At 39.8% G+C, this 25,461-nt stretch overlaps 1 protein-coding gene across 5 annotated transcripts in view; it reads left to right on the top strand.

Moving 5' to 3' along the window:
- Positions 1 to 25,461, top strand: part of FMN1 (formin 1) — a 441,751-nt gene that overhangs the window by 196,088 nt on the left and 220,202 nt on the right. For 4 of the 5 annotated variants that reach the window (XM_061157645.1, XM_061157643.1, XM_061157646.1 and 1 more), the window contains 2 exons: positions 13,306 to 14,072; positions 19,494 to 19,644. In XM_061157645.1, the coding sequence (XP_061013628.1) occupies positions 13,306 to 14,072; positions 19,494 to 19,644 (918 nt within the window). Of the gene's footprint in view, positions 1 to 13,305; positions 14,073 to 17,721; positions 17,962 to 19,493; positions 19,645 to 25,461 lie in introns of those variants that run through there. The other variant, XR_009695151.1, reaches the window with a different exon arrangement.

The following is a 25,461-nucleotide window of genomic DNA, read 5'->3' as shown; positions in this document are numbered from 1 at the left end:
CGACTGACAGTATGCTATAAACCTAACTAGTTGCTGTTGGTTCTAGCCAGTGTCTTAAAACTCTACATTGTTTTTCAGTCAGTGTATTACTTAATTTGTTCTGAACATATTATTTAGTTTCTTTTACATCCCATGAAAAATATATTAGGAAGAAAGACAGGTTATATCATCCTCATTTTACAGAATAAGAACCTGGAGAGTGATATTCAGCTTACAAACACATAGAACTGAAAGGCCTCCTGTGTCTTGGAGACCCACTAGGTATAGGAAAAAAGCTGTTCTAATTGCACTGTGTAACAGACTATCTGTATTGATAGGTGGTTTCTCTGCAACTAAAGAAAAAAAAGAAAACTGTCAATCTATTGCTTAAAAGAAAATGAAAATCCAAGGTAATGCTTTGATCCTTGCCTTAGAGACTGGCTCATGAAAAGTATAAAGAAAACTCTCATGGTAGCCTGGGAATAGATATTAAGTGCTTTTTTTCTTACATAAGTAAAAAACTTAGAACCCTGTGTCCTTGAACCTGCTTATTAATGAACTGCTATGAGGAAGTTGGACTCCTTATGAGTAATGAGAGAGAAAGTAGGCTGTGCGAAAGCACCAGAGATGTGACATCACAGTGTTCAAGGGACTGTAACATCCTGCCTAGGACTGGGAGCTGTCAGTCATTCATCCTCCCCTGGCCATGTGCTCACAAGCTGCAAGTTTCAAATGCTGCTGAATATGGCCATCTTGGATGACTGCCACTCACTCCCTCCTAAGCCTGACCTCGGAAGAGAAAGCTCTGGAAATTGGGCCATAGAGGTGAAAATTCTGTAGCATCAGTGAAAAAAGTTAAACTTTGTCTTAGGAAATTTGGACACTTGTGTCTTGTTAAGGCGTAGGCAACTCTGTGGACATTTAGGGGACTCATTTCACTCTACTGTCTGTTGACATGTGTTTTCTTAAAAGAGAAAGATTTGGTTACGAACAAAATCTTGTTTGGAAGTCCAGTTGATGAGTGACATTTTATTTATAATGCATTTATTTTGCAGTTTTAAATCTCTAGAAATGTGTGCATATGACTTACCATAATGTCAGTCTTCAAGATGCTTTTTTCATTGAGATAGAATTTTACATACAATAAAAATCACTCTTTAGTGTATGAGTTTTGACAAGGCATGCAGTCACATAACCAAACCACAATCAAAGCATAGAATATTCTCATCACCATAGAAAATGCCCCTGTGTCCTTTGAAAGACAGCTCCTCTTTTGAACTCAGAACCCTGTCCCCTCTGCTGATACTTTTTCCTGCCCTTACAGCTTTGACTATCCCAGAATGTCAAATAAATGGAATCAAACAGTTTGTATCCTTTTGAGTCCAGCTTCTAGCACTTAACCTAATACATTTGAGATTCATCTGTGTTGTTGCATCTTCCAGTGGTCCATTCCTTTTGTTTCTGGTTAGAATTCCACTTTGTGCATGTGCCGTAGTTTGTTGACCCTTCAGCAGCTGAAGAACATTTCAGTGGCCTTCAATTTGAGGCAATGCATTAGTCTGCATTCACCACAGAAATTGAACTAATAGGGTGTGTATATATATATATATATATATATATATATATATATATAGAGAGAGAGAGAGAGAGAGAGAGAGAGAGAAATTATAAGGAAGTGGCTTAAACAGTCATGAAGCCTGATAAGTCTCAAGATCTGTAGGATGAGTTGGCAGTCTTGAGACCCAGAAAGACCCAATGCTGATATTTCAGTTGTAAGCCAAGAAAATTAGCTGATGCCTCACTTTAAAGGTATTTAGGCTGGAGAAATTTTTTCTGAATAAAATCAGCTTTGTATTCATTCAGGTTTTTAACTGATTGGATAAAAGAGAAGTCACTCAGTCCTGTAGACTCTTTGCTAGCTATGGACTGTATGTAGCCTACCAGGCTCCTCCATCCATGGGATTTTCCAGGCAAGAGTACTGGATTGGATAAAACCTACTTGCATTAAGGAGAGCAGATTACTCAAGCTGATTCAATTGTTAATCTCATCTCAAAACACCCTCACAGAGGCACCTAGAATAATACTTGACCAAATATCTGATCACCCCATGGCCTAGTCCATCAGAGGCAATTAAACATAAAGCTGTTAAAATATTTGCATATGGATTTTCATGTTAACATATATTTTTATTTCACTTGGGCAAAGAGCAGTGAGATTATTGGGTTATATGGAAAGTGTGTATCTAACTTTCTAAGAAACAAACTATTTTCCAAAGTAGCTATACCATTTTACTTTCCTGTTTGCAAATTGAGAGTGCTCCCCATTACTTGGTGTTATCAGACGGGCCAGTTTACCTCGCCCTCTCTATCTTCCTCCCTCCCTTCCCATAAGTATGCAGTGGTATCTCATTGTGGTTTAATATGCATTTCCCTAGTGACTAACATTGGGCATCATTTTATGTGTTTATATATTACCCATGTATCATCTTCATGAACTGTCCCTCACATCTTTTACCCATTTTAGGAGGGGAGGTTGTTTTCTTATTTTCATTTTAGTGGACTTCTGTGTTCTGGGTACAAATCTTTTACATATTTTACAGCTATTTTCTGCAAAAATTTGAGCACCAATTTAAATTTAGGGATTTTCAATGTCGGCTCTTTTATTAGCCACAGCACCCAATTACTTTCTATGTTTTATTTTACTAACAAAATCTCAAAAACCACATTTTACAAAATATATAGTTAAAAATGGAAGCAGTTTTTGGAAAAAATTCCCTTACTATCCTAGGGTTGTATTCAATTAAAATAATCCCTAAGATTGAAACATGAATTGTAGGAAATTTTTACTTTACAGTTGAACCAGTTAACAATTAAGAACTGTTGGAATTAGTTTTAATCATAAACATCACTCTGTCAGAAAGCCCCAAGTGTAAAATTAAATGCTAAAATCATCTGTTACTCTGCCCATTCATGTGCTTGTCATTGAACAATGGACTATTTTGCCAAAGTAGGGTCCTACACAGAGCAGATTAGCCTGAACCTTGGCCACGCACAGTGGAATATGATGCATGTGCGCCGTAGGATATACTTACATATATATGTGTGTGTGCTTAGTCTTCTCCGACTCTCTGCAACCTCATGGACTGTAGCCCACCAGCTCCTCTGTCCATGGGATTCTCTAGGCGAAAATACTGGAGTGGGTAGCCATTCGCTTTTTGTATATGTACAAACCTGAATTTAAAACAAGGAAGGGAGGAAGAGAGGAAAGGAGAGAGACCAGTACAAAGTTATTACTTTCCTGATCAGTGAAACATTTTCAAATCATCTGAATAGATTCAGAAAGATGTCAGAGAAAACTTTGTATTTCAAAGGCTCTAAAAAACAAGCAAACCAAAAAACTAAGTACTTTAGTACTAGGTGTGCTGGTGGTATCCACATATGTAGGTTTTGGTGTAACTATATATGTATTTTTTAAACCCATTGTTTTTTAAGGTATTTAAAAATATCCTTTTTAAATTAAAACAAAACAAAACAAAACCCCCCCAAAAACAACAGCTGTTTGCAGAACTGCTGAAATACCTCCATGGATCCCTAGAAACCTGGTTGGTAAGCTGCTGATCTTTTTCTGACCTGTTTATTTTACAAATGAAGAAGATGGCCAGAGATAAGCAAATTTAAGGGCATACAACAGTCTTATGCTGAAGTAAATCCAGTCATTCTGATTACTATTTTAGTGTGTTTTTTTTTTTCCCCCCATTAATTTGACCTGGCCTTTCCAATTGGAGCAGAAAATACTTCTCCTTGGGTCTATTACTTAGAGAAATGAAGATTATACTCAATTTTGTGAGCCCTTTTCTGGCATCTCAACTTATGTCTTGTATAATGAGTGCGTCTCTTGGCTGGGGTGAGCAATATTTGGAAATTTAAGCCATTTCCCTTTCTAGCTTCCTCCAAAGGAGGCGTCCTAGGCCAGAGCCCAGATCTTAATGAAAAACACGTAAACCCTCTTGTTTGTTTTCCCTGTCGATTAGTCTATAATTTAAAACCCATTCAATGGCAGATTTATCAAGTGACTAATCCCCAGGAAGACTGGAAGTGGACAGGAGAAGGTGATTGTGGCCTAGGCACACATCATCGGTCATTTGTTCAAATATTAAGGTGGGAAGCCAAATACCTCCTTACTTATGAAAATACATTCAGGGAGTAGGCCCTGAAGTGACTCTTTACTAGACAATGAGAGCAACACAGACAACTGGGGATATCTTTGCCAGACAAATTGGCCTCTGTGGTCCTTGGTTTTCTTCAGTTATCAATGAAAAAGTCATGTTTGAATAAAAGTGTAAAATCCACACCAGCTCAGCTTTCCTGAAAATTAAGAACAACTCAAATGAATACCTTTTCTCAGCTGGAATTTGAGCCTCTCAAAGTCTGACTTGTTTCTATATATATACATTTGCAAGATTGAGTGCATTGTAAATGCTCATTAAAGCTAGATTGAAAGTTAGATGGTAGAAAGACCAGAGTCTCACCTCATTTGATATAATGAAGCCTTGTTCAATGTGTCTCTGGTTCATACAGCATCACTATGAAAAGTAAGCCTACAAATAGGAAATTTATTACAACCACTCCCCTGAACTTCTTGCTAGCAGAAAGCTTTCTATTACGTTGGTAAAAGATGTGGAGACTATTTTTCTAATCAGTAGTCCTACAGTCTTAGGCATAAATTTCACTTTTAATGCCAGAAAGAACTCAGCAACTAGCTCCTCACTTGCTCCTACTTGATAATGCTATTTAAATGACATTTAAATGACAAAAAAAGGCAAAGTTGAGAATATGTGAAGCAAACCTAATTGAGGAACCTACTTCAATTACTTGCCAAAATGATACTAGTGGACAGATGGGCACTGGCCATAGGGTGATGACTCCTCATAGACAATGAATGAATTGAGAAAGAAACAGTAATGTGATTGCTGTGATTACTTGAAGAACCTCAATTTGTCACAGTATTAAGGACCAGGGTTTAGCATCTGTTGCTTCTAAATGCATACATGTTCTGGAATGTGTCATACATACCTTACTGGGCTAAATGCAGCTTCATTAGTGACAATAAAATAACACAACATAAAACTCCAAGTCCTCTTTCCTAATAGAGAAGGAATTAGTATGTTGGTTCTTTGCCTAAAAGTATGCAGTCTTGGATTTGCTTATTAGATTTCAAATTATTTTTTAGAGGAAAAAACCTTGCAAGTCATTTCCATGGATGTCCCAAGGTATATCTGTTCTGTGACTTACACTGATTTAGTGATATTAATAACTTAGAAAGAAAACATTATTAGAATCCCCCATGAGTCATGATTTTATTTCTTCTGTTTCACAAGAACACTCTAGCTACAATGAGGTTTTATCTTGTTTTCCAGGTAGGAACTTGAGTACAGATTTCAAAGATTTATCTGTTTGACTTCCTATTTCCTTGGACGACTATCCACAATTTTATTTGCTTATTTTCAGAGTATATTTCAGAATCCTGTCTGGAATAGCTATCACATTTCAGATGTAATGCTCAACTTTATCTGAACTGCAGGCTGAACCACTGGTATGATTTCAGAGATGTAATGAGTCTGCTTGACCTCCCATGTTGATTTGCATTCATGAGAGCTGGGACTGTTTCTTTGTATGGCTTAGATGATACTGTGCTTTGCTTGTTTACACAGCATTCATGAGCAGGACTGTCTGTATTCTGGAAAGTTGAAGAGAAAGAGATAGGGTGAAGTTGTGGCTGTGGAAATTGCTACTGTCTTAGAACTTGCCTGAAGTGGTGCAGTTTCATTGTGCTTCTGTGCAGTCCCTTGGAATGGCTTTCCCCAACCTGGAAGAATTTAGAATTTCCAAGAGCCCCTGGGAAAAGTTGACTTAGATTGTGTAGCAGATAACCTGAATTTTTAGTGGCCCCTGGCAGCACCACTGGGAGAGGATGTTCATAACAACAGTGTTAATGGGTGATTTTTGCTCAGTGCTTGGCACCGCCATGATGTCTTTCATCAATAGGCACTCTTCCAATTCTTTTTGACAGACGTATTTGTGGGGGCCAGACAAGCAAAGTCTCCCTCTGTTGTTTGGGTTTCAGGACAGTGTGTTCCTTTGATGATATCTCTGAGCAGTGGTAATGTGGAGGATATTTTTTTTAAAAATGAGAATTTGGTAGGGGGAGGGAGGACCAGTCCCTGGGGAGACTGCAGGAGTTGCCCGGAGCCCAATTCCTAATCAGATTAGAATGACAAATACTGTTGGATTCTACTGCATAGTTCACTATACTTATGGGGATAACCTTTAAGTTTATTGTGACGAGAACACTTATCTACCCTAAATATTTTGAATTGTTAAAATTAAGTAGTATCAACATTAATTTTTAGACCCACACTTAAAAAAATGTAGAGGTTTTATTTGAACTTTCTAGGTAATTAACAACAACGAAATCTCATAGTTTATGTTGTGCTTGTTTTAGTCGCTCAGTCGTGTCCGACTTTTTTGCAACCCCATGGACAGAACCCCACTAGGCTCCTCTGTCCTTGGAATTCTCCAGGCAAGAGTACTGGAGTGGGTTGCCATTTCTTTCTCCAGGGGATCTTCCCAACCCAGGGATCAAACCCTGGTGTCCCACATTGCAGACAGATTCTTTACTGTCTGAGCCACCAGGGAAGGAAGGGGACCACATGTGTCTCTGTTTTTACATTTTATTAGGCTTTTGAGTCTAGTTGGTTGGGTAATACAGAGGTACAAGGAAGTCTTAATATTTAAAGCTAAAGAAATAATTCAATTCAATAAGCATTTAAGGATCACTAACTAGCCAAGCAGTGCACAGTGTTCTGAAAGTTCAAGCATGAATAAGGCATGGTCCCCAACTGCCTGGAGCTTTTAGATTTGCAAAGAAGATAAACCTAAGTGACTGTAATGTGATGTGAACCTAGGAAGTTCTTTGGCAACAGAGTCAAAGGAAAACTTTTGTCAGGAAGAATCAAGAAAAGTTGAAGCCAGAAGGTTCAGTTGCAATGGAGTGAGTTTTCCTTCAGGGCCTTCACTAGGCAAAAATAGAGGGAAAGGGTGTTTCACAGAGAGGAAGCAGCGTGTGCAAAAGCATAAAGATGTGGGAGTTAATGGGATGTTTGAATCTGTACTGGTGCAACATAGGGAAATTATAAAGAAATATCTGGAAAAGTAAGTGGAGGGCAGGTTTTAAAGAGCCGTGAGTGTCATGGAAAGAATTTAGGCTTATCTGCTGCATGAAATAACTATTCTCAATATGGCTAATGAAGGGATAGTCTCTTTATAGGGATATATCAGAATTACCAAGGGACTTTTTCAAGTAACACATATTCTTTTGGAGATTCTGCAATGACCCAAGTTAAAAGTTATTGCCAAAAAAATTCCACCAATGTTGTAGTGCCATACTATCTCAGCTGTATTTGGAGCAGAATAAAGATTTAGAACAGTTACTTCTGGTTTCAGCTCTGGCTGCCCAGGAATCCTTTGGGGGAGCTTTAAGGACACCTGTGTAAGAGCACCATCTCAGATCAATTGAATGATTATCTTTTGAGATTGCCCCATCAGGAGTTTTTTTACAAAGCTCTCTAGATATTTCTGATTGGTAGCAGCCTGAGAACCATTACCTTAAACAGATAAAAAGTGTCAATCAAGGAAAAGGGTGATTGGAACAGTGTTTTAATTGGGATTGCTCTCTTAAAGATTGAGAATTTGCATCTTGCTTAGAAGGAAATGGATATAGACTAATAGACTGTGGCAGGTGGGAAGAGAATGTGATTGAAAATGAAAGTAATAGAATCAATCAAGTTAAAAATAATGGAAGATAGATAAAAATTCAGGTGCAATTGGAGATAAAACTTAGAGGAGATTGGAAAGATGTCAAAACTTAGACCTGTCTCCTTTCAAATGATGTTAGGGTGAATGCAGAAAAACAACAGACTTTTAGCAGAGAAGGTTGGGGAAAGAGGAACTTGTAATGCTTCCTATGTCCTAAAGAACATTTATTTTAAAATGATTGGAAGGTTTGCAGTCGTTTTATCTACCATGTACAAACAGCATGTTCAGTGCAAAAGTAAAGGAGACTGAAAGGAGAGTCAGTCCATTTTAAAAGCATTATGTTCCCTTGATCCAGCCTTATCTGTAATTTTGACTGTGAGAGTCTGAACTTGACATTTCATAAAGATATCCAGGGTCGTGCCTGGGAGTACATGACTATTGAACGGAAAGTTCTACTCTCTGTATTTGATTCATCAAATCATTAACAGTCCTTCTAGCTATGGCTCTAGATAAAGGAGGGAAAACGGTATATGATTTCCAGGTACAAAGTAAAAGTGGCACAGAAAGTAGAGTGAAAAAGTGTTAAAAGATACTTTTCCCAAAGGCTTGATTTATGATATGCACAGATTTGAGATGTCTATTTGTAATAGCGCTTGCGTGCTCAGTCGTGCCCGACTCTTCATGACCTCATGCTATAGTCTGCCAGGCTCCTTTGTCTATAGAATTTTCTAAGTAATAATACTGAGTGGATTGCCATTTCCTGCTCCAAGGTATCTTCCTGACCCAGTGATCGAACTCGCATCTTTTACATCTCCTGCATTGGCAGGCACCACCTGGAAAGCCCCATTTGTAATAGAGCCAGTAACAATTTGAAATAATTGATAGGATATATGTTACTGAATGCAAGTTTGTGTGCTCAGCACACAGTGAGGCCAAACATGTTGAGATCAAAGGTTTAATGCAGGACCATGCAAGGAGACAGGCAGCTCATGCCCTCAAAGCCCCTGATTCTCCAAAGGGTTTCAGCAAAGCACTTTTATAGTCGAGGTGAGGGAGGGGCACGATCAGTTGTTGCCAACTTACTGGTGTCAGAATCCTTTGTTCTTGCCTCTGTCCATGTAGATTAGGTCAGAATGTTCCTATAAACCTCCAACAAGACAAACACTATTCTTTGTTATTGCAAGTTTTTTCTGGTCAGATCCCTGAGAATAAGCTGTCCTGTCTATTTCAGACTATAGACAACATTTTTTTATAAAAGGTACAGAGCCAGCATGACTAAGCACAGGCAACGAAGCACATAGGTTAAAGCAAAAGGAACAGTCTAATATGGAATCAGATTTGTTCTTCCTGTTACATGTGGAGGGGCTTCCCTGGTGGTTCAGTGATAAAGCACCCACTTGCTAATGTAGGAGACATGAGTTTGATCCCTGGGTTGGGAAGATTCCTGGAGGAGGAAATGGCAACTCACTCCAGTATTCTTGCCTGGGAAATCCCATGGATGGAGGAGCCTGGTGGGCTAAAGTCCATGGAGTAGCAAAGAGTAGGACACAATTGAGTGACTAAATGACAATTAAACATGGACAGATAGAGAATGAATAAGGTGCTTATTACTTTAATCACTTTGAATTACTATGTCATGTTGAGCTTCTGCACATGAAATTGGAATGATCAAAACGAGTTGTGAAACAGGGAAGAGCAAAGGTAAGAGCAAAGAAAAAACGTAACTGGTTTCTTTACTTGGGCGTATTGATATGGAATACATAGGCATTTAATGGTTCTTATTTGGTTATTCTTTATATTAGTCAATACAGTTTGTGAGGAAGCCACCCATGGCATCTGTGTTTGGCAATCTGTCCCCTTACCTTGGGTGTCTGCAGTAGACAGGAGAGGTGTTGAGAGAGGACAGTATTTGCAAAGGCCATGTGCACGAGTATGGTCCTGGGAGAGAGAGAAGCTATATAGAACTGGAATCTAGGACATATTTGGAGAAAAGGCAGGAGCCAAGAGTGGACAAAATGGGCAAACACAGAAGAGTTTTCAATGTGGCCATGCTAAACAGTTTTGATGTTAGCTTATAAGTAATGGCTAGTTGTTGAAGGAATTTTAAGGAATAAAGATATGAATTTAAAAAAAAAAATCATCTTGGAATGAATGTGTCTAAACCAGGATCAGGAATATTATTGAGGTGACTCTTGTCACTGTCCAGGTAACTAAGACCCAATGAAGAGTTGAGGCATTGGGGTAGCAGGTAAGGAATGAATCAGAGAAATTAATGAAACTCGTTGATAATCTGTTAGGAATAAGAGAGAACAAGGAATCCATCATGATATCCAGGTTTCTGAAAGAGATCATTGAGAGGATGTTGATGCTATTAATTGCAAAGAAGAATTTCAGAGGAGGAGGAGACTGAGCTTTGACATCATGAGTTCATTTTCAGACATACTGACTCTGAGGTGGCTGATTAAAAAATATTCAGGTAGACCAGTTCCAGAGGATAGTTGGAATTGTGGTTTTAAGATACCAGTTGGGAAGTTGTGATAGAGTCAGTGACTGTCATTTACCTTATAAGTATGCAAGATGACGGAGAGAGATTGTATAGTGTGAGAAAGGTAGAATGGGAAGGAGCATGCCTGGGGAGCAACATTTAAGGGATGATGGAGGGAGAGGAGTCCACTGATTGACTGGAGAGAGCCAAGAAATAGGAAGAAAATAGGGGCGGGTGGAGAGTTTTGACGATCAGGGAAGTAGAGAGAAATTCAAGGCAAGGCAGCAGTCAACTTTAACAATGCAACTGAGAGGGCAAAATCACTGAAAGGTGCTGATCAAATTTAACACTCAATTCGTGGCGTTTCAGTAATATAGTGGGGCTAGCAGCAAGGTGTCATTGGTGGAAAGAAGCATGGATAAGAAAATAGATAATACAAGAGTTGTGTGTTTTCTTAAAAAAAAAACAAAAAACTGAAGAAAAAGAGGGAGGGTGAGAAAAGAAAGCGCAACAGCTAGAAGGGATTAAAGAAGGATTTTTGTATTTTTATTTTTTGCTTTAGACGGATAGAGCATGGTGCTGGAAAACACGCTGAGAGCTGAAAGCAAGGTGACATGGCCACTGGCCTCCGTGATCTGTCAGGCAGCAAAGAGGCAAAATGATACCATTGTATTATTACTCCCCTAAGGAGTAATGCCATTGGTGGTGATACCGTTAATGCTACCATTGTAGCAAGCTTCTGTATTTCCTCTGGTGTTCCAGACACTCCTCTCTGGTTTTGCATATACTAACTCTTGTACTTCTCCTAACCTTGTGAGGTAGGTTCTGTCATTACCCTCATTTTCTGTATGAGGAAACTGATACAGAGAGAGGTTAAGTAGCCTAACCAATTTGTGCTCTACCCAGTACACTAAGCAGATGAATTACAGAGCCTTCAAAGTGGTCTGTATAGATGTGTACACCAGATTCAGCCAACTCAAAAGATCACTGGTTGAGAGGTGGGAAATGGGAGAGGTGGGGACCTTTGTGTAGATATCATCCAGTTGTGTGAGAGAAGAAAGTTCCCCTTTGGAGCATGTCTTTGTAACTCTTTCATATTAATAAGAAGGTGAAGATTGTGTAAAATTATTGGCTCATCAACATTATCTGACTGTTGGGACTTCTCTGGTAGTCTAGTGGCGAAGACTCTGCTCTTCCAATGAAGGGGGCCTGGGTTCAATCCCAGGTCAGGGAACTAGATTCTACATACCATAGCTAAGAGTTCGTGTGCGATAACTAAAAATCCTACATGCTACAACTAAGACCCGGTGCAGCCAAATAAATAATAAATGAATATTATCTGACTGTTCACCTTCTCAGGTGAAAAAGTTAGTCAGGAAAAACATTCAACATTTAGTTTGCTATGGCAGAACTAAAGTCGGCACTAAAATGAAATTTAAATATTGGTGATAATTCAGGATGGTAATCAGGGCTGAGATACGGGTGGAGGTGGGCAGGGGAGGGAGAGGGGGATGGAGATGGGTAGGATGTCCAGACAAAGATGATCTTGATCACATAGTTGAATGAAGCTTGAAGTTCCTTTCAGATAGTAGAACTCATGAAAGACTGGATGGACTTTTGTATTTGTAGTGCATCGTTCATCCCGACTGCTGAAGCTTTCCTAGTTTTATGCCTGTCACTCCACAAAGATGACATTGTCTGGAAATTTTTAAGAATGATTGGAAATCTATTCGTCGCTTCCTCTAATATTATCCTTAGCAACAGTAACACTTACTCAGAAATAATGTTCCAAACAATGTCACCTTTTCGTGTGTCATGACCTTGACAGACTAGGCCATTGAAAATATTTCTTCACCTTTTTAATGTAAGATATAACTGTACTTATATATACTATGGTGTTCTAGATACTTGTGGACTGAAATTACAGTGAAGAACATCTTATAAGCCATAACGAAGGCTCTTGGGACAGTGACTGAATATGACTGTTACAGTGGTTTTTATCCATCCATCTATCAGTGCCGTGTATTTGCTGTTCTAGCTGCTGGGGTACAGAAATAAAAACACAGATACTGCCCCTGATTTCTTCTTGTGGAGTCTGCAGTCTGATGGGGAAGAAAGAAGTTAAACAGGTTCACCAGAAATATTTAATTACTATTAAATTGAATTTTAGAAAAACTAATGAACTTGTAAATGATTGCCTCCCAGTTAACTGTAAAAGGCTAAGTAATTTCAAATGCTGGGAAATGGACTAGTTAAGAACCAAGAGTATGCTAGTTTGTGCTGGTAAGTGATAAGTAATGGATTCAAGGCATTGACATAACTGAAAAGATAAGCATTAAAAAGACAGATATCTTATACTTTAAAATATAGAGTATATTGATAGCAGATCTTAATAGGTTCATTTTCTTTGCACTTAAATTGTTTTTTTTTATTACTATATTATGAATGATTATAAAACAGACACAAATACTGATCGTGGGCAACTTTGATATGGAAACTTTAAAAAAAAAAAAAGCACATGCATCATAACTTCTTCCTGAGTTTTTCCTTTCTGCTGTGTTGTTTTGGAAACTCCAGAGGGGAGACATTCTATGGATGACCATGAGAATAGCAGCTCCTAGCCAAAAGGATCTCCAAACCTTCTTTTGTTCTTTTTCTCAAATCAAAAGTAATGAAAGGTATATTCAAGCATGTTTAAATCTTTATTAAAAGTTTTCTTTTGCATTTGATATTAAAACCAGTAGAAGTTCTTAGATGACTGTTTTACATTTATCCTTAATCCATGGTTATTGTTGCCTGTGAGCTCAGATTGGATGAAATTATGTTTTTACTCCAGCTATTTAAATCCTTGGAAAATTCCTCAGGTGAAATTTACACCCTGCAGGATTCTCAGAAGAATGACTCTTGTCTTTCCATGTCTGTGCAGCCTTATGCTTTGGTGGTATGGGGATGCTATTGAATATTTTATTTCTGATCATTGATCTTTTATACATTTTTTGCTTCCTTTCCCATTGATATCACTACAGGCTCAGTTTGAACTTCAAGCCTTTCACATCCGGGGCGAGCATGCAGTGATAACAGCAAGACTAGAGGAAACCATTGAGAATCTCAAACACGAGATAGAACACCGACGGCAAGGAGGATGCGAAGAGATGAGAGATGTGTGTGTCTCCACGGATGATGACTGCCCTCCAAAGACTTTCAGAAATGTGTGCATCCAGACAGACAGAGAGACTTTCCTCAAACCCTGCGAAGGTGAAGGCAAGACAACCAGAAGTAACCAAATAATACCTAAAAAGCTGAACATCTCCTCTTTAAGCCAGCTCTCTCCCCCAAATGACAACAAAGACACCTGCGTACCACCTGCGGAAGGCAGCTCATTGAATCAGCAGAGAGCAACTCCTTCCCCTCCCCCGCCCCCTCCCGCCCCACCACTGCCAGCAGCCATCCCTCCCCCGCCCCCCCTCCAACCTGGACTTGGACCTTTGCCACCAGCACCTCCGCCGCCGCCTGTGAATACTGGACCGCCGCCGCCTCCACCACCTCCTCTGCCTCCAAGTGCTGGGCCGCCCCCGCCTCCGCCGCCCCCGCCTCTCCCTCCTCCTATCCCTCTGCCCGGTGGCGGGGGTCCTCCTCCTGCTCCAGCACCCCCAGGACTTGCACCCCCACCTCCTCCTGGGCTCTTCTTCGGAGTTGGCCCTTCTTCTAGCCAGTGTCCTCGGAAGCCAGCCATTGAACCCAGTTGTCCAATGAAGCCTCTGTACTGGACTAGGATACAAATAAGTGATAAGAGGTAAATTCAACTCCCTGGTCCATTTTCAGCCTGTGAATTTGCAGGATTTTGCACAGGTGATGTTGTATTCTTATGAGTTCAGTGTCTTTGTAGTGTGACACTCATTCTCAAACATGGTAGTGAATGCCTTGGATCCATGAGGCTAGAATGTTTTGGGAAGAATGTCCCCACCAGGTCTTTTCTGTTCTCTATGGATTGATGGCTGCGAGAAATGACATGTTCTATGTCAGACCCTTCTCAAAGGCATATATTCATTTGCTGGATTAGAGAAGAGCCCAGAGCTAAGTTAGGATTTCCTCCTGTATCCCTGAAATTAGTGCAAAATCATAAAGACACCGAGCCTGAATCTATACTTCAGGTTCACTGAAGATTTTTAGGATATCTGTCTTGTTTTAGGATAGTATCATCAGCCCTATGATGTGTATATTCAGCAAGTAGGTGTAATTTTTCATTTTGTATTCAAAGAACCAGACATAGCTGAGTCATTAACTCTTCAAGTCAGTTCAGTTCAGTTCATTTCAGTTGCTCAGTTGTGTCCGACTCTTTGCGACCGCATGAATTGCAGCATACCAGGCTTCCCTGTCCATCACCAACTCCCAGAGTTTACTCGGACTCATGTCCATTGAATCGGTGATGCCAATCGACCATCTCATCCTCTGTCATCCCCTCTCCTCCCGCCTTCAATCTTTCCCAGAGTCACGGTCTTTTCAAATGAGTCAGGTCTTCACATCAGGTGGCCAAAATATTGGAGTTTCAGCTTCAGCATCAGTCCTTCCAATGAATATTCAGGACTGATTTCCTTTAGGAAGGACTGGTTGGATCTCCTTGCAGTCCAAGGGACTCTCAAGAGTCTTCTCCAACACCACAGTTCAAAAGCATCAATTCTTTGGCACTCAGCTTTCTTTATAGTCCAACTCTCATATCCATAAATGACTACTGGAAACACCATGAATATCTTTGACTATATGGACTTTTGTTGGCAAAGTAATGTCTCTGCTTTTTAATATGCTGTCTAGGTTGGTCATAACCTTTCTTCCAAAGAGCTAGTGTCTTTTAATTTCATGGCTGCAGTCACCATCTGCAGTGATTTTGGAGCCCCCAAAAATAAAGTCTGTCACTGTTTCCACTGTTTGCCCAACTATTTGCTATGAAGTGGTGGGACCAAATGCCATGATCGTAGTTTTCTGAATGTTGAGTTTAGAGGGGAGTATTAAAATATCAATTCTGTCTGCTTGAACTCTGATACCCCTCACCACTGAGTGCAGTCACATTTTTATACTTTGTTGCCCTCTAGAGAAAGTGCCAATAGGTAGGTAGTTAAAAAGCATCTTCCATTTGTGTAGGTTGTTAAGGTGGGTCTATAAGGCAGCAAGAGATGCTTGCTTGAAAATTTCCACTCAAACAGATCTGATTGGATTTCTTCTGCCTCATTTTGGAGCCCATCAGGAGGACAATAAGAAAGATACTGAGTGGCTTCTTGACTGTTCTTTAGATGTGAACTTCATTTGTTGGCAAAGAACAGCAAACATAGAATAGATTTTCATACTTAAATTTTCGAACTTATTCCCCAAATTAAGATGTGGTTTAAAATTTTTCTATTTCTGTAACATTCTGCTTAGAAACGGCAGGATATTGAACAAAATAACATGCAGTTTGATGAGCAAGTAAATGGAAATCACTCTAGGAGAGATGGGGCATACCTTGACACTAGCATGTGGTGAACCAAGTTGATTGTATGCTTTGTATTTGACCCCTTTCCTCTCATCAAAAAATAAGAGCCACAAATGTATTTTTTTTTTAGTTAATACTCTATATTTAAACTTCCCAAATGAACGATTAAAAAACCATGAAATAGTCCTGAAATAGCTCCTACCATTAACCAGTGTACTAGCATTCCTCTTTTCCCACTCAAGGCTCAGCTGACATTTCCTAAGAAATTATTTCTCAGAGTATTTGGAGCTGTGTTACCTTATTAGTGCTCTCAGATTAATGTGCAGTCATTCCAGGGTGATGAAGCTCACCCATCAGCCCTGGCATTGTGTGTTCTGAGGGCACACAGAGCCATTCCATACTTGGGTCTCCCTAACCTGCCTCCGCGTCATTCCCGTAAGACTTCATGAGCAAATAATAGCCTGGACCATATCAGTGGCGTAATAGTAGCAACTAGGAGATGTGAGTTCTTCACTGTTTAAGACAACAAAGACAAGCTGGAGGTAATCATTGCATTTTTTCTGTCCTTATGCAGTTGGACATTTTGAAAGAGAAAACAATTGAAGGCTCAAGTTCTTACCAGCTTCACCATAAATCTAGGGCTTTGGTTTTGTTATGAGTTGCATTGCTTCCCCCCAAATTGATTTACTAATGGCCTAGACCCCTCCCCCTTACCTCAGACTGTGACCTTACTTGTAAATAGGCCTGTTGAAGATGTGATTAGGTAGGTTAAGATGAGCTCAGACTGGAGTAGGACCGACCTCTAATTCAAAACGACTAACTTTCTTATAAAACGGAGAAATGTGGACACTGCTGGGTGCAGAGGGAGAACTGCATATGGAGTTTGAAGTCCTGCTGCTACCAGCAAGTCCATTTTGAGCTAAATGAAAAGTTAGATGAACGTACCAACTTTCCTGACCTGGGACTTCAGGAAATCCCTGCTTGGTGAACATGTCAGCTCTGAGCCTGAGTTCTAGGCACAAGGGTTTAGTTTCTTATTATGGGTCTCTCAAAATGGGTCTCTTTGTACCTCAGAGCATGACTACATCTTTTAAGTTAAATGGTCTGAAGATGCTGTGTACTATTCATTATGGGCAGAAGTAAAATTATTTGGGATTGTTCTTTGGAAAGAGGTGCTATTTCTATCACCAGAGGAATAAGTACTTCATAATATACATGATAAATTTTGATCTTGGTCTTCTGAGGAATTAGGAATAAAAAATGAATTTTCTCTGTTATATACACACTGCCTCTCCTCCAGCTCATGTGACTTTAAACTTATGCTGTTTTGCTTTCTTTGATGTCTGTTTTCTGTTTCTAGAGTAGGGAAAAGCCATTTATTTTATTTTATTTTATTTTTTTAAGGAAAAATACTCATGCAACTCCCTTTTTTGGCTTCCTCATAAGTACCTTCCTAATGAGAAAGTATCTTCTCTCCCTCTGCCCTCTTCCTGTTCCACTCTCCTTCCGGCTTTTGCCTACATCCTTCCCCTCTCCATTATTTTTTCCCTCACCTCCTCCTCCTCCTGCCTTCCTCTTCCTCTTCTTCTTTTGAGCTAAAATTGACTCAGTGGTCAGGAAAAAGTTGACCATGATGGCAGACGGTCCATTGTGAGCAACCCCTTGTTACTGCCCCACCAACCCAGTTGCCTGCAACCTGCTGAGAAGTGGTATTCTAAAATTCTGTGATTTGTTTTTGGAAATGCCTTTTCCCATAGAAATAATGTTGGAAATGGTCACGAGGTGCTCAACGTGACTGCCAAAGCCAATTTACTTCAGCATATGAGTGAGGTACAGCCCTCATCATCCGGAGCTGAGCTCAGAGTCCTTGGAGCTGGGGCCAGGTGGTACAGGTGCAGGAGATGGGGGCATGGGTCTGAATAGTCTTCCTTGTGCATGACATTACCTCCCTCACGGCACCCTCTCCTTGGCTTCCCAGAACCTTCCTGAGGCCCTGTCCAGCAGGTCTGAGGCAGCATGCTCCAAAATTTCCTGGTTGTCTTCTCCCACCAAGAATCCCTTTGCCAAGAGCAGCTGAGAAAAGCATTTAACATTAAAGGTGTTCATGTTGTGAACTGAAGTTAAGTGAGTGGGGGCAGGAGTGGTGCTGAGGAAGGAGCACGTGCAGATGGATGTACCTCACTGGGAATATTCTAGCCCTTGGGTGATGATTTCACAGGTACTCACTATCTGTTATACATTATAACTTACATATGTCACATATATATTCTTAAATACCTCAAATATTATGTTAGAGAAATAACAATAGGAAAACACAAAAAGTGGAGAAAAGCAAATGTTCAGTTTTGTTATGGTCAAGAACCCAAATGTCATATTTCACAGGAAAGGCAGACACATAGCAAAATGTGAACACTCAGGCCTGAAAAGACAGTGTTGCCAACAGTTTCAAATACAAAAAAATTGTCATTTAGTATCAAAAAACTGTATGGGCCGCTTTATGTAATAGTAGTTCCTTTCCTTTTCATTCACTGGGAAAATATGTATTGAAACAAAGATAAGTATTTATAGATATTATGGATCATAACAAACATACACATTTGATGTGTCTATTTGATGGGCAGATAAGACTTTTTTTTTTTTTTTAACTGTCTTTGGGTATTAAAAGTGTTTAAAAATAAGGTGAGAAAGTAAGTTAAGAAAGTAGATATTTAGGAGAAAATATGTTCTGACTAAAAGGAGCCTGAATAGTAATCCATCGAAGGCCATTCTCAGAGGCAGTTCTTTTGAACTTGATTTCCCATATCGTCTTCCCTTCCTTTGTTTCAAAACTAGGCTGTACCTGTCTTTAGAGAGAGAGAAAAAAACAAACAAAACAGGCTCCACATGGGTGCTTTAGCTGATCTCTGTGGGGGCTGGTACAATGGCATTGTTTGTTTTTATTAATACTATTGTTGAGATAGTGTATTTTAAATCAAATATTTCTAAATGAGCACAGCCTATTCATATATATATATATATATATATATATATATATATGAGTATATATACATATAAGGGTCCTGTACTTGGTTGATGTGAGCTAAACCCAAAAACCGTATTTGAAGTGTTTAGAAAAAAATCTACAGGAGGATAAATCCTCACTTTATCACTCCATTTTCATTACATTTAGGAATTATCCCATGGAATGTCTCAGAATGGTGGCTCAGATGGTTAAGAATCTGCCTGCAATGCAGGAGACGATGGGTCAATCCCATGGACGGGAAGATCCTCTGGAGAAGGAAATGGCCACCCATTCCAGTATTCTTGCTTGGGAAATCCCATGGACACAGGAGCCTGGCGGGCTACAGTCTGTGTGTGGGGTCACAAAGAGTCACAAAGGACTGAGCGACTAACCCTTTCACTTTCACTTCACTTTCAGCCTTCATACAATGCCCATTTTTACCCATCATGAAAATGCCACAGACTGAGGGAGGGGTGGCTTACACACCCCGGGAGTTCCGGCCCCACGGGGTTTCTCTGGTTCTTGCTCACTGCAACGTGTACTCACACAAGGACCGTTCTCTTTGGAAAACCTGTGTTTGCTTTAATGCTTCGTAGTATATTTTGATTTAAAAATGTATAATCATAGGAAGCTTTTCTTCAAGCTTTATTAGAGTTTTTAAAGGAGTTAAAAAATGAATTAAGGACGTCGCTGTATTCTATTCTCTTTTGTTTGGTTCTTACATTTAACTTGCCATTTTCTCTTTTAAGCCAAAATTCTACGCCAACTTTATGGGATTCCTTAGAAGAACCTGATATTCGGGATACTAGCGAATTTGAGTATTTATTCTCCAAAGACACAACTCAGCAGAAGAAAAAACCTCTCTCAGAGACTTATGAGAAAAAAAGCAAAGTCAAAAAGGTATTGCCTGGCTATAGTAATCATAACTATATCACTATTTTTTGTCCTACATGGGGTTTCATTATATGCTGCTGGTTTGCTTCCCCTCTGTTTTCAAAAAAAATGTTTTGGAAGGTTTTGAGTCACAGATGACATCAAGGAGCCAATAGTTTGAGAAATCTGTACTTACTATTTTGGTCATATTGTCTGAATTTTCAAACTATTTTCTTAATCTGAACTTTTTTTCCAGCCATGAATTCTATTAAAAAAAAATTAATTTAGTGAAAAGTGTTCTGTAGACTATGTGGAAAATATGCCTTACTTTTTTATAAATTCATTCATTGAACAACTATTTATTGAGAGTGTATTTGTGCTAGATTTTGTTTTAGGCCCATGCTATCCAGTAGGGTATTCCTTAGCTACATGTGACAAGGTTATGTTATAAAATTAGATACATTTAAATATTCAGTGGCATTTGCTACTTTTCAGTTTTATTCTTCTGGCTGGTGGCTACCACACAGCAGATTAAAGAGAATTTTTGTTTTTTACAGAAAGTTCTATAGGATAGCACTGTCTGAGCACCTGTGGTACGTTGGTGAAAAAACAAAACAGAGATCCTTGCCCTGTGCAGATTATATAAACCATCAACATCAAAAAGAAAAAGTCAAATCATGTGATGAGGGCAGCATAAGGAGGATCAACTTTGGGAGAAGTGGGGGGATGGCTCACAGGTTTGAATACAGAGTGTTCAGAGTAGTCCTCATGGAGAAGGTGACCTCTGAGCAGGCTTGAGGGCTAAAAATCTGAGGCCATGAGCCATCCCTCAGAGAACAAGATCAAGATTCTCAAGCAGTCAGACAGGTGTGGAGGTGGGTGGCCAGGGTGCCTTGCACTGACAGTGTGACCCACGTCAGAGTCCTTTCACTGGCCGCGTCCCCCTAAGCAGCGTCACATGTGACAACATCTGTCCCTGTCCCCTCATGGAGAATCAAAGGAGGCCACGTCTGCAGTGTGCTCCCGTGGTGCCTGGCACCCCGTCAGCCCTCAGCTGGTGATTGCTGCTCTTGTTTCGCTGCTGTTGCTGCCCCTGCTGCTCTTTCTCTGCCTTTGTGTTGTGATGACGACATAGATGGTGTTGAGGAAAATCACTTGGCCCATGAACAGTGTGAGTTTGAGCTGCATGGCTCCACTTGGACATGGATATTTTTCAGGAGTAAATGCTTTAGTCCTAAACAGTCTGTGTTTGGCTGAATCCATGGGTGCTGAGGGCTGACTCTAAGCTATATGCAGATTAACTCCTTAGTTGTTCAAGGGTCAGCTTTGCAGTACTTGGTTCTGCTGTTGATTTACGATGTGATTTGGGCAGCTTGTCTCACTTCTTCAGGCCATATTCTCCCTTCTCTTTAAGACAGGATTAACAATACCTGAGTCTACCTGAGCCATCAGGTTACTGTGAAATTCAAATCTAAGAGGATTGGAAGAAGTGTTTTGAAAGTGTATAATATCGAATGAGAGTTTCATCAACACTTCATTCTTAAATTATACACTGAGGTTCATGCATTGGTTGGTATCTCAAATAACATTATGATTGAGAAATCTGCTATGCCTCATGATGGGGGAAATGGCAAAAGTCTGAATGCAGTTTTCTGTTTAATCAAGTCAAATTGGACCACTGACTTGAATCATACATGAAAATCTTGATCAAAGTTTGTTACCTCTTAAGTTTGATGGAATTTTTTGTTTTGTTTGATGGAATTTATCAGTTTTCCTGATAAAACAACGTGATCCCAATTATAATTAAATGTCAGAACAAATCTTTTAAGAGGACATATTGCATGAAACAACTTAATTACAGGCAAGAAATCAAATGATAGACTATGAAATATATACATGTGCGGTTAGAATGCTATGGCTTGGAAATAAATGTGCTTTGCAGGCCAGCTTGCTTTTTAAATGCCATCTATAGGAACAGAAGACTACTTGTTTCTATACAAAAGGCAGAACCAGAATCTCTCTATTCCAAAGGTGGCATCATATTGCCTCTTCTAGGAAGTTTTCTCTGACCATCCAGGAAATCCACTGAATGTTTTCTTACCCAATATCATATAAAATTTACTTTTGTTCTCTTTTTCTTTTAAAATTGCTGTTATTCCTTGTGTTTTCCTCTCTCTGGATGCTTGATTACATGTTAGTTCTTCATGAAGCTAATTCTTTCTGTTCTGCTGAATGAGAATTTTTAAAATATTGAAGTATTTGTTTTTGAAACATCAAAGCATTATTTTTTTAGTTTATTCTTATTTCTTATCTCATAATTGGTTGCCTCATCAACAAAGGATTTTCACTAAGGCAGTTAGTACTTGATGTGTATGTTTTTCTGAGGGGGAAAATATCCTTCATTCAAACTCTTTAATCTTTCTGAACAGTGAGGTTGGTGTTACCCCAAAGAATCTGTGCACATGTGAAGTCACTATTTTTTCTTTAAAGGTAGGTCTACTGAGCTTTCTTGGTAGCTTAGTTGTAAAGAATCCACTTGCCAAGTAGGAGACATGGTCAGTCTCTAGGTTGGGAAGAGGCCCTGGAGAAGGGAATTGCAACCCACTCCAGTATTTCTGCCTGGGAAGTCCCATGGACAGAAGAGCCTGGGGGGCTCTAGTCCATGAGGTCGCAGAGTTGCATACAACTTAGCGACTAACCAGTAAAATGACTACTGGATTTTGATATCTTGAGGCTGCTTGAAGTCTGCAGTGAGCTTGCGTCCCACCTTAGAACTGAGATATTCTAAGTTTTAAAGAAAATAATGAGTTGAGTCAATGCCAAGAAAACTCTGAACCTGCCTCCTATACGCCTTCCCTCTGTGCCCATGACCAGATTTCCAACATCAAGATGGATCCCACGGTCTCTTCTCAAAGTCAGATGTTTCTTTTCTTTTCTCTGAGGATGAAGTTGAAAGTGAGTTTTAGCGATTGTGAGCGACCAGGACTTTGAGCACTGGAGGCCAGCTTTGAGCACTGGAACCACAGAATGGTTCCCATACAATATGACCAGGAAACACTTGCCAAATACACCTTTTTATGGTGACCAAAGGTGGAGTATATGTTGGAGTTTTAAAAATTCAGCATTCTGAATCTTGGCCTCTGGTACTTTGCTAGAACTGAGACATACACGTGAGCATCTCTTAAGTAGAGCTGGTGTGCATCCATCTGTGTATCCCACATCTTTAGTTGAGAACTGTTCAAATTGTCATGGTTCTGCTAAACTCAGATACAAGTTTCTACTTCCATCTCTTATAACAGTATTTGAAGTTCTCACCACTGGTGCTGGTTTTAAGTAAACAGATATGTAGCTTCTTTTCTTTTTGATACATAGCTTCTTAAACTGGGCCAGGATCCTGTTTTCTAGTAAGATGGAGTCTAAGAATTGGAAGGAGCCTTCCTGATCAACTAATTCGGTATCTTCATTTTGGCCCATGAGAAATGAGATCTAGAAAGATAAAGATGACTTCTAGGGTTTGTATGCTTTTCACAGGAAGTCATCATTAATGACAGACCCTTGAGAGGATGTAGAAGAGCCTCAGTATGTGTCTCACTTTTCCTTAATTTAAACATTAATTTGCCATACTTAAAGATGATAGATTTTACTAGGGTGATTGATTTTGACATTTATAAATGAGAATAGCCATTGTTAGAATCATCAACAGGATACAGCTACACTTGTGCAAATCTAAAATGTGTCCTACGTGGTGAAATTATCCAGAGTTTTCTTCAGGGTCTTTCAATAGGAATCCAAATCTTTGAATAAAAAGACCCTTTAGGTATAAGTCCAACTATAAAATGATATGGAGAATTGGAACTGTTTTCCTTTGACCCTATCAATCCTTTTAAATATCAGCTATAGTAAGTTAAATACTAACTATGACAAATTCTTATTGCATACTCAGACATGAGCCTTCCTCATTTGTGACTTGAGACCACTGTGCCACTACAGACGTAACATTTACCAAATTGAGAACCAGAGCTCAAAACATCATCTCTTGTCTGTACCACCCATGCTTAATACCACCTCCTATTGTTATTGCTCTCTGATAGCTTTCAGGGCAAGTTGTATAACTTGTCCACACTGATTCTTTCTCTACAGAATAGGGAATAACAACCCTTCAGGGTTGTTCTGAGGATAAAATGAAATCATGATTGTGAAAGTACTTTTAAGTATTCTCTAGAAATGTAATAATCTCTTAGTTTATGAACAAATGTGAAAACTCTGTAAAGAAATTCTTGAACATCACTCATTCCCACAACCTTGTAGAGCAGGGGTCCCCAGCCTCTGGGATCTAATGCCTGATGATCTGAGGTGGAACTAATGTAATAATAATAGCAACAGAGTGCACAATAAATATAATGTGATGAATTATCCCAACCGACCCCCCCGCCCAGTCCATGGAAAAATTGTCTTCCACGAAACCAGGTCCCTTGTGCCAAAAAGGTTGGGAACCACTGTTTAGTTCAGTTCAGTTGCTCAGTCGTGTCCGACTCTTTGCGACCCCATGAATCACAGCACGCCAGGCCTCCCTGTCCATCACCAACTCCTGGAGTCTACTCAAACTCATGTCCATCAAGTCGATGATGCCATCCAGCCATCTCATCCTCTGTCGTCCCCTTCTCCTCTTGCCCCCAATCCCTCCCAGCATCAGGGTCTTTTCCAATGAGTCAGCTCTTCGCATGAGGAACCACTGTTAGAGGGCCTGCAAATATAAGTGTGTCCATTCCTGAAACTTTGCAAATGGTCATCTTTAGATCATTCCTGTTCTTCAGTATTTGTGGAAGAATTCCTTTAATGGCACATACTGCAGACATCTAGTAGTTCATCTTACAGTGGTTGATATGTCTTTTTGCACTGTGAAGTAAGAGTTTTCACTGTCAGTACGCCCTTATTTATCTGGGTGTATCTATCTCTAAGTTATATGTATTCTGGGGAAAGGTAGGTCAGTGCATTGACAAGGAGCCAGAAACCGGCTTTCATCGTCTGAGATTTTTTTGTCCTGGTGCCTGTCAGAGAAGCAGCTACTCCGATAAACTTTCCAGTTGCTTTCTAAACTTGCCCAGCAGCGTTCAGAAAATCAGCATGACCTGCCAATATTCTTCCTCTGTTGAAATGGCACAATCTTACTTTGAATTATGAATAATGTCCGTGCCTGTTCCCTCCCCTGTAAGATACATAAAAATCATTCCTCTCCCTTGGCCATTTTAATAGAGATTTCTCAAGAATTAATGAGATAGTGGCTATTTCCTGATCCTTGGTGGGGGTGATGGTGTAGGGAGGGGTGGTGATGGTCCCTCAGACGCTTGTCTGTTGAAACTTCCTGGAGCCAAAAGCTTTCAGTTGTAATTGGGTCACTTTGGCCAGGATTGTAGCTGTAGCTCTCAAATCCCAGACTTGGTGTCTCAGTTTAGTGGGGAGGGGAGAAGAGTGAAAGGAGAACATCATTTGGAATCCTGAACATAAATTTATAGGGTTTTCATAACCTGTTGCCTTCCAAGTTTATATAATTTCAGCTTTTGTGTACAAAGATAATTTCTCTGGGCCGCCTTGGTAAGGTATGTGCATTATTCCCCTCCCTGCCCCCCTCCTCCCAGGAATGGGAAAGCATTTGCCCAGCCCTTTCTATTTCTCATGTGTTTGAAAAATGAGCAGTGAGGTTAGGGGTTATCATCTATAGCAGTGAGTGAAATCACTTGCCCCGTGTGTTGATTGCACCAATATATGACCTTGAGGTCATATAGTGCTGTGTCCAGATTCTTTGAGTGATATCTGGAATGATCTGGGCTTTCCTGTTCTTTGGGT

This window comes from Dama dama, chromosome 12 (assembly GCF_033118175.1).
Source record: "Dama dama isolate Ldn47 chromosome 12, ASM3311817v1, whole genome shotgun sequence".
NCBI lineage: Eukaryota > Metazoa > Chordata > Mammalia > Artiodactyla > Cervidae > Dama > Dama dama.
The sequence above is the reverse complement of the archived record's forward strand: the minus strand, read 5'-3'. Positions and strand labels throughout refer to the sequence as shown.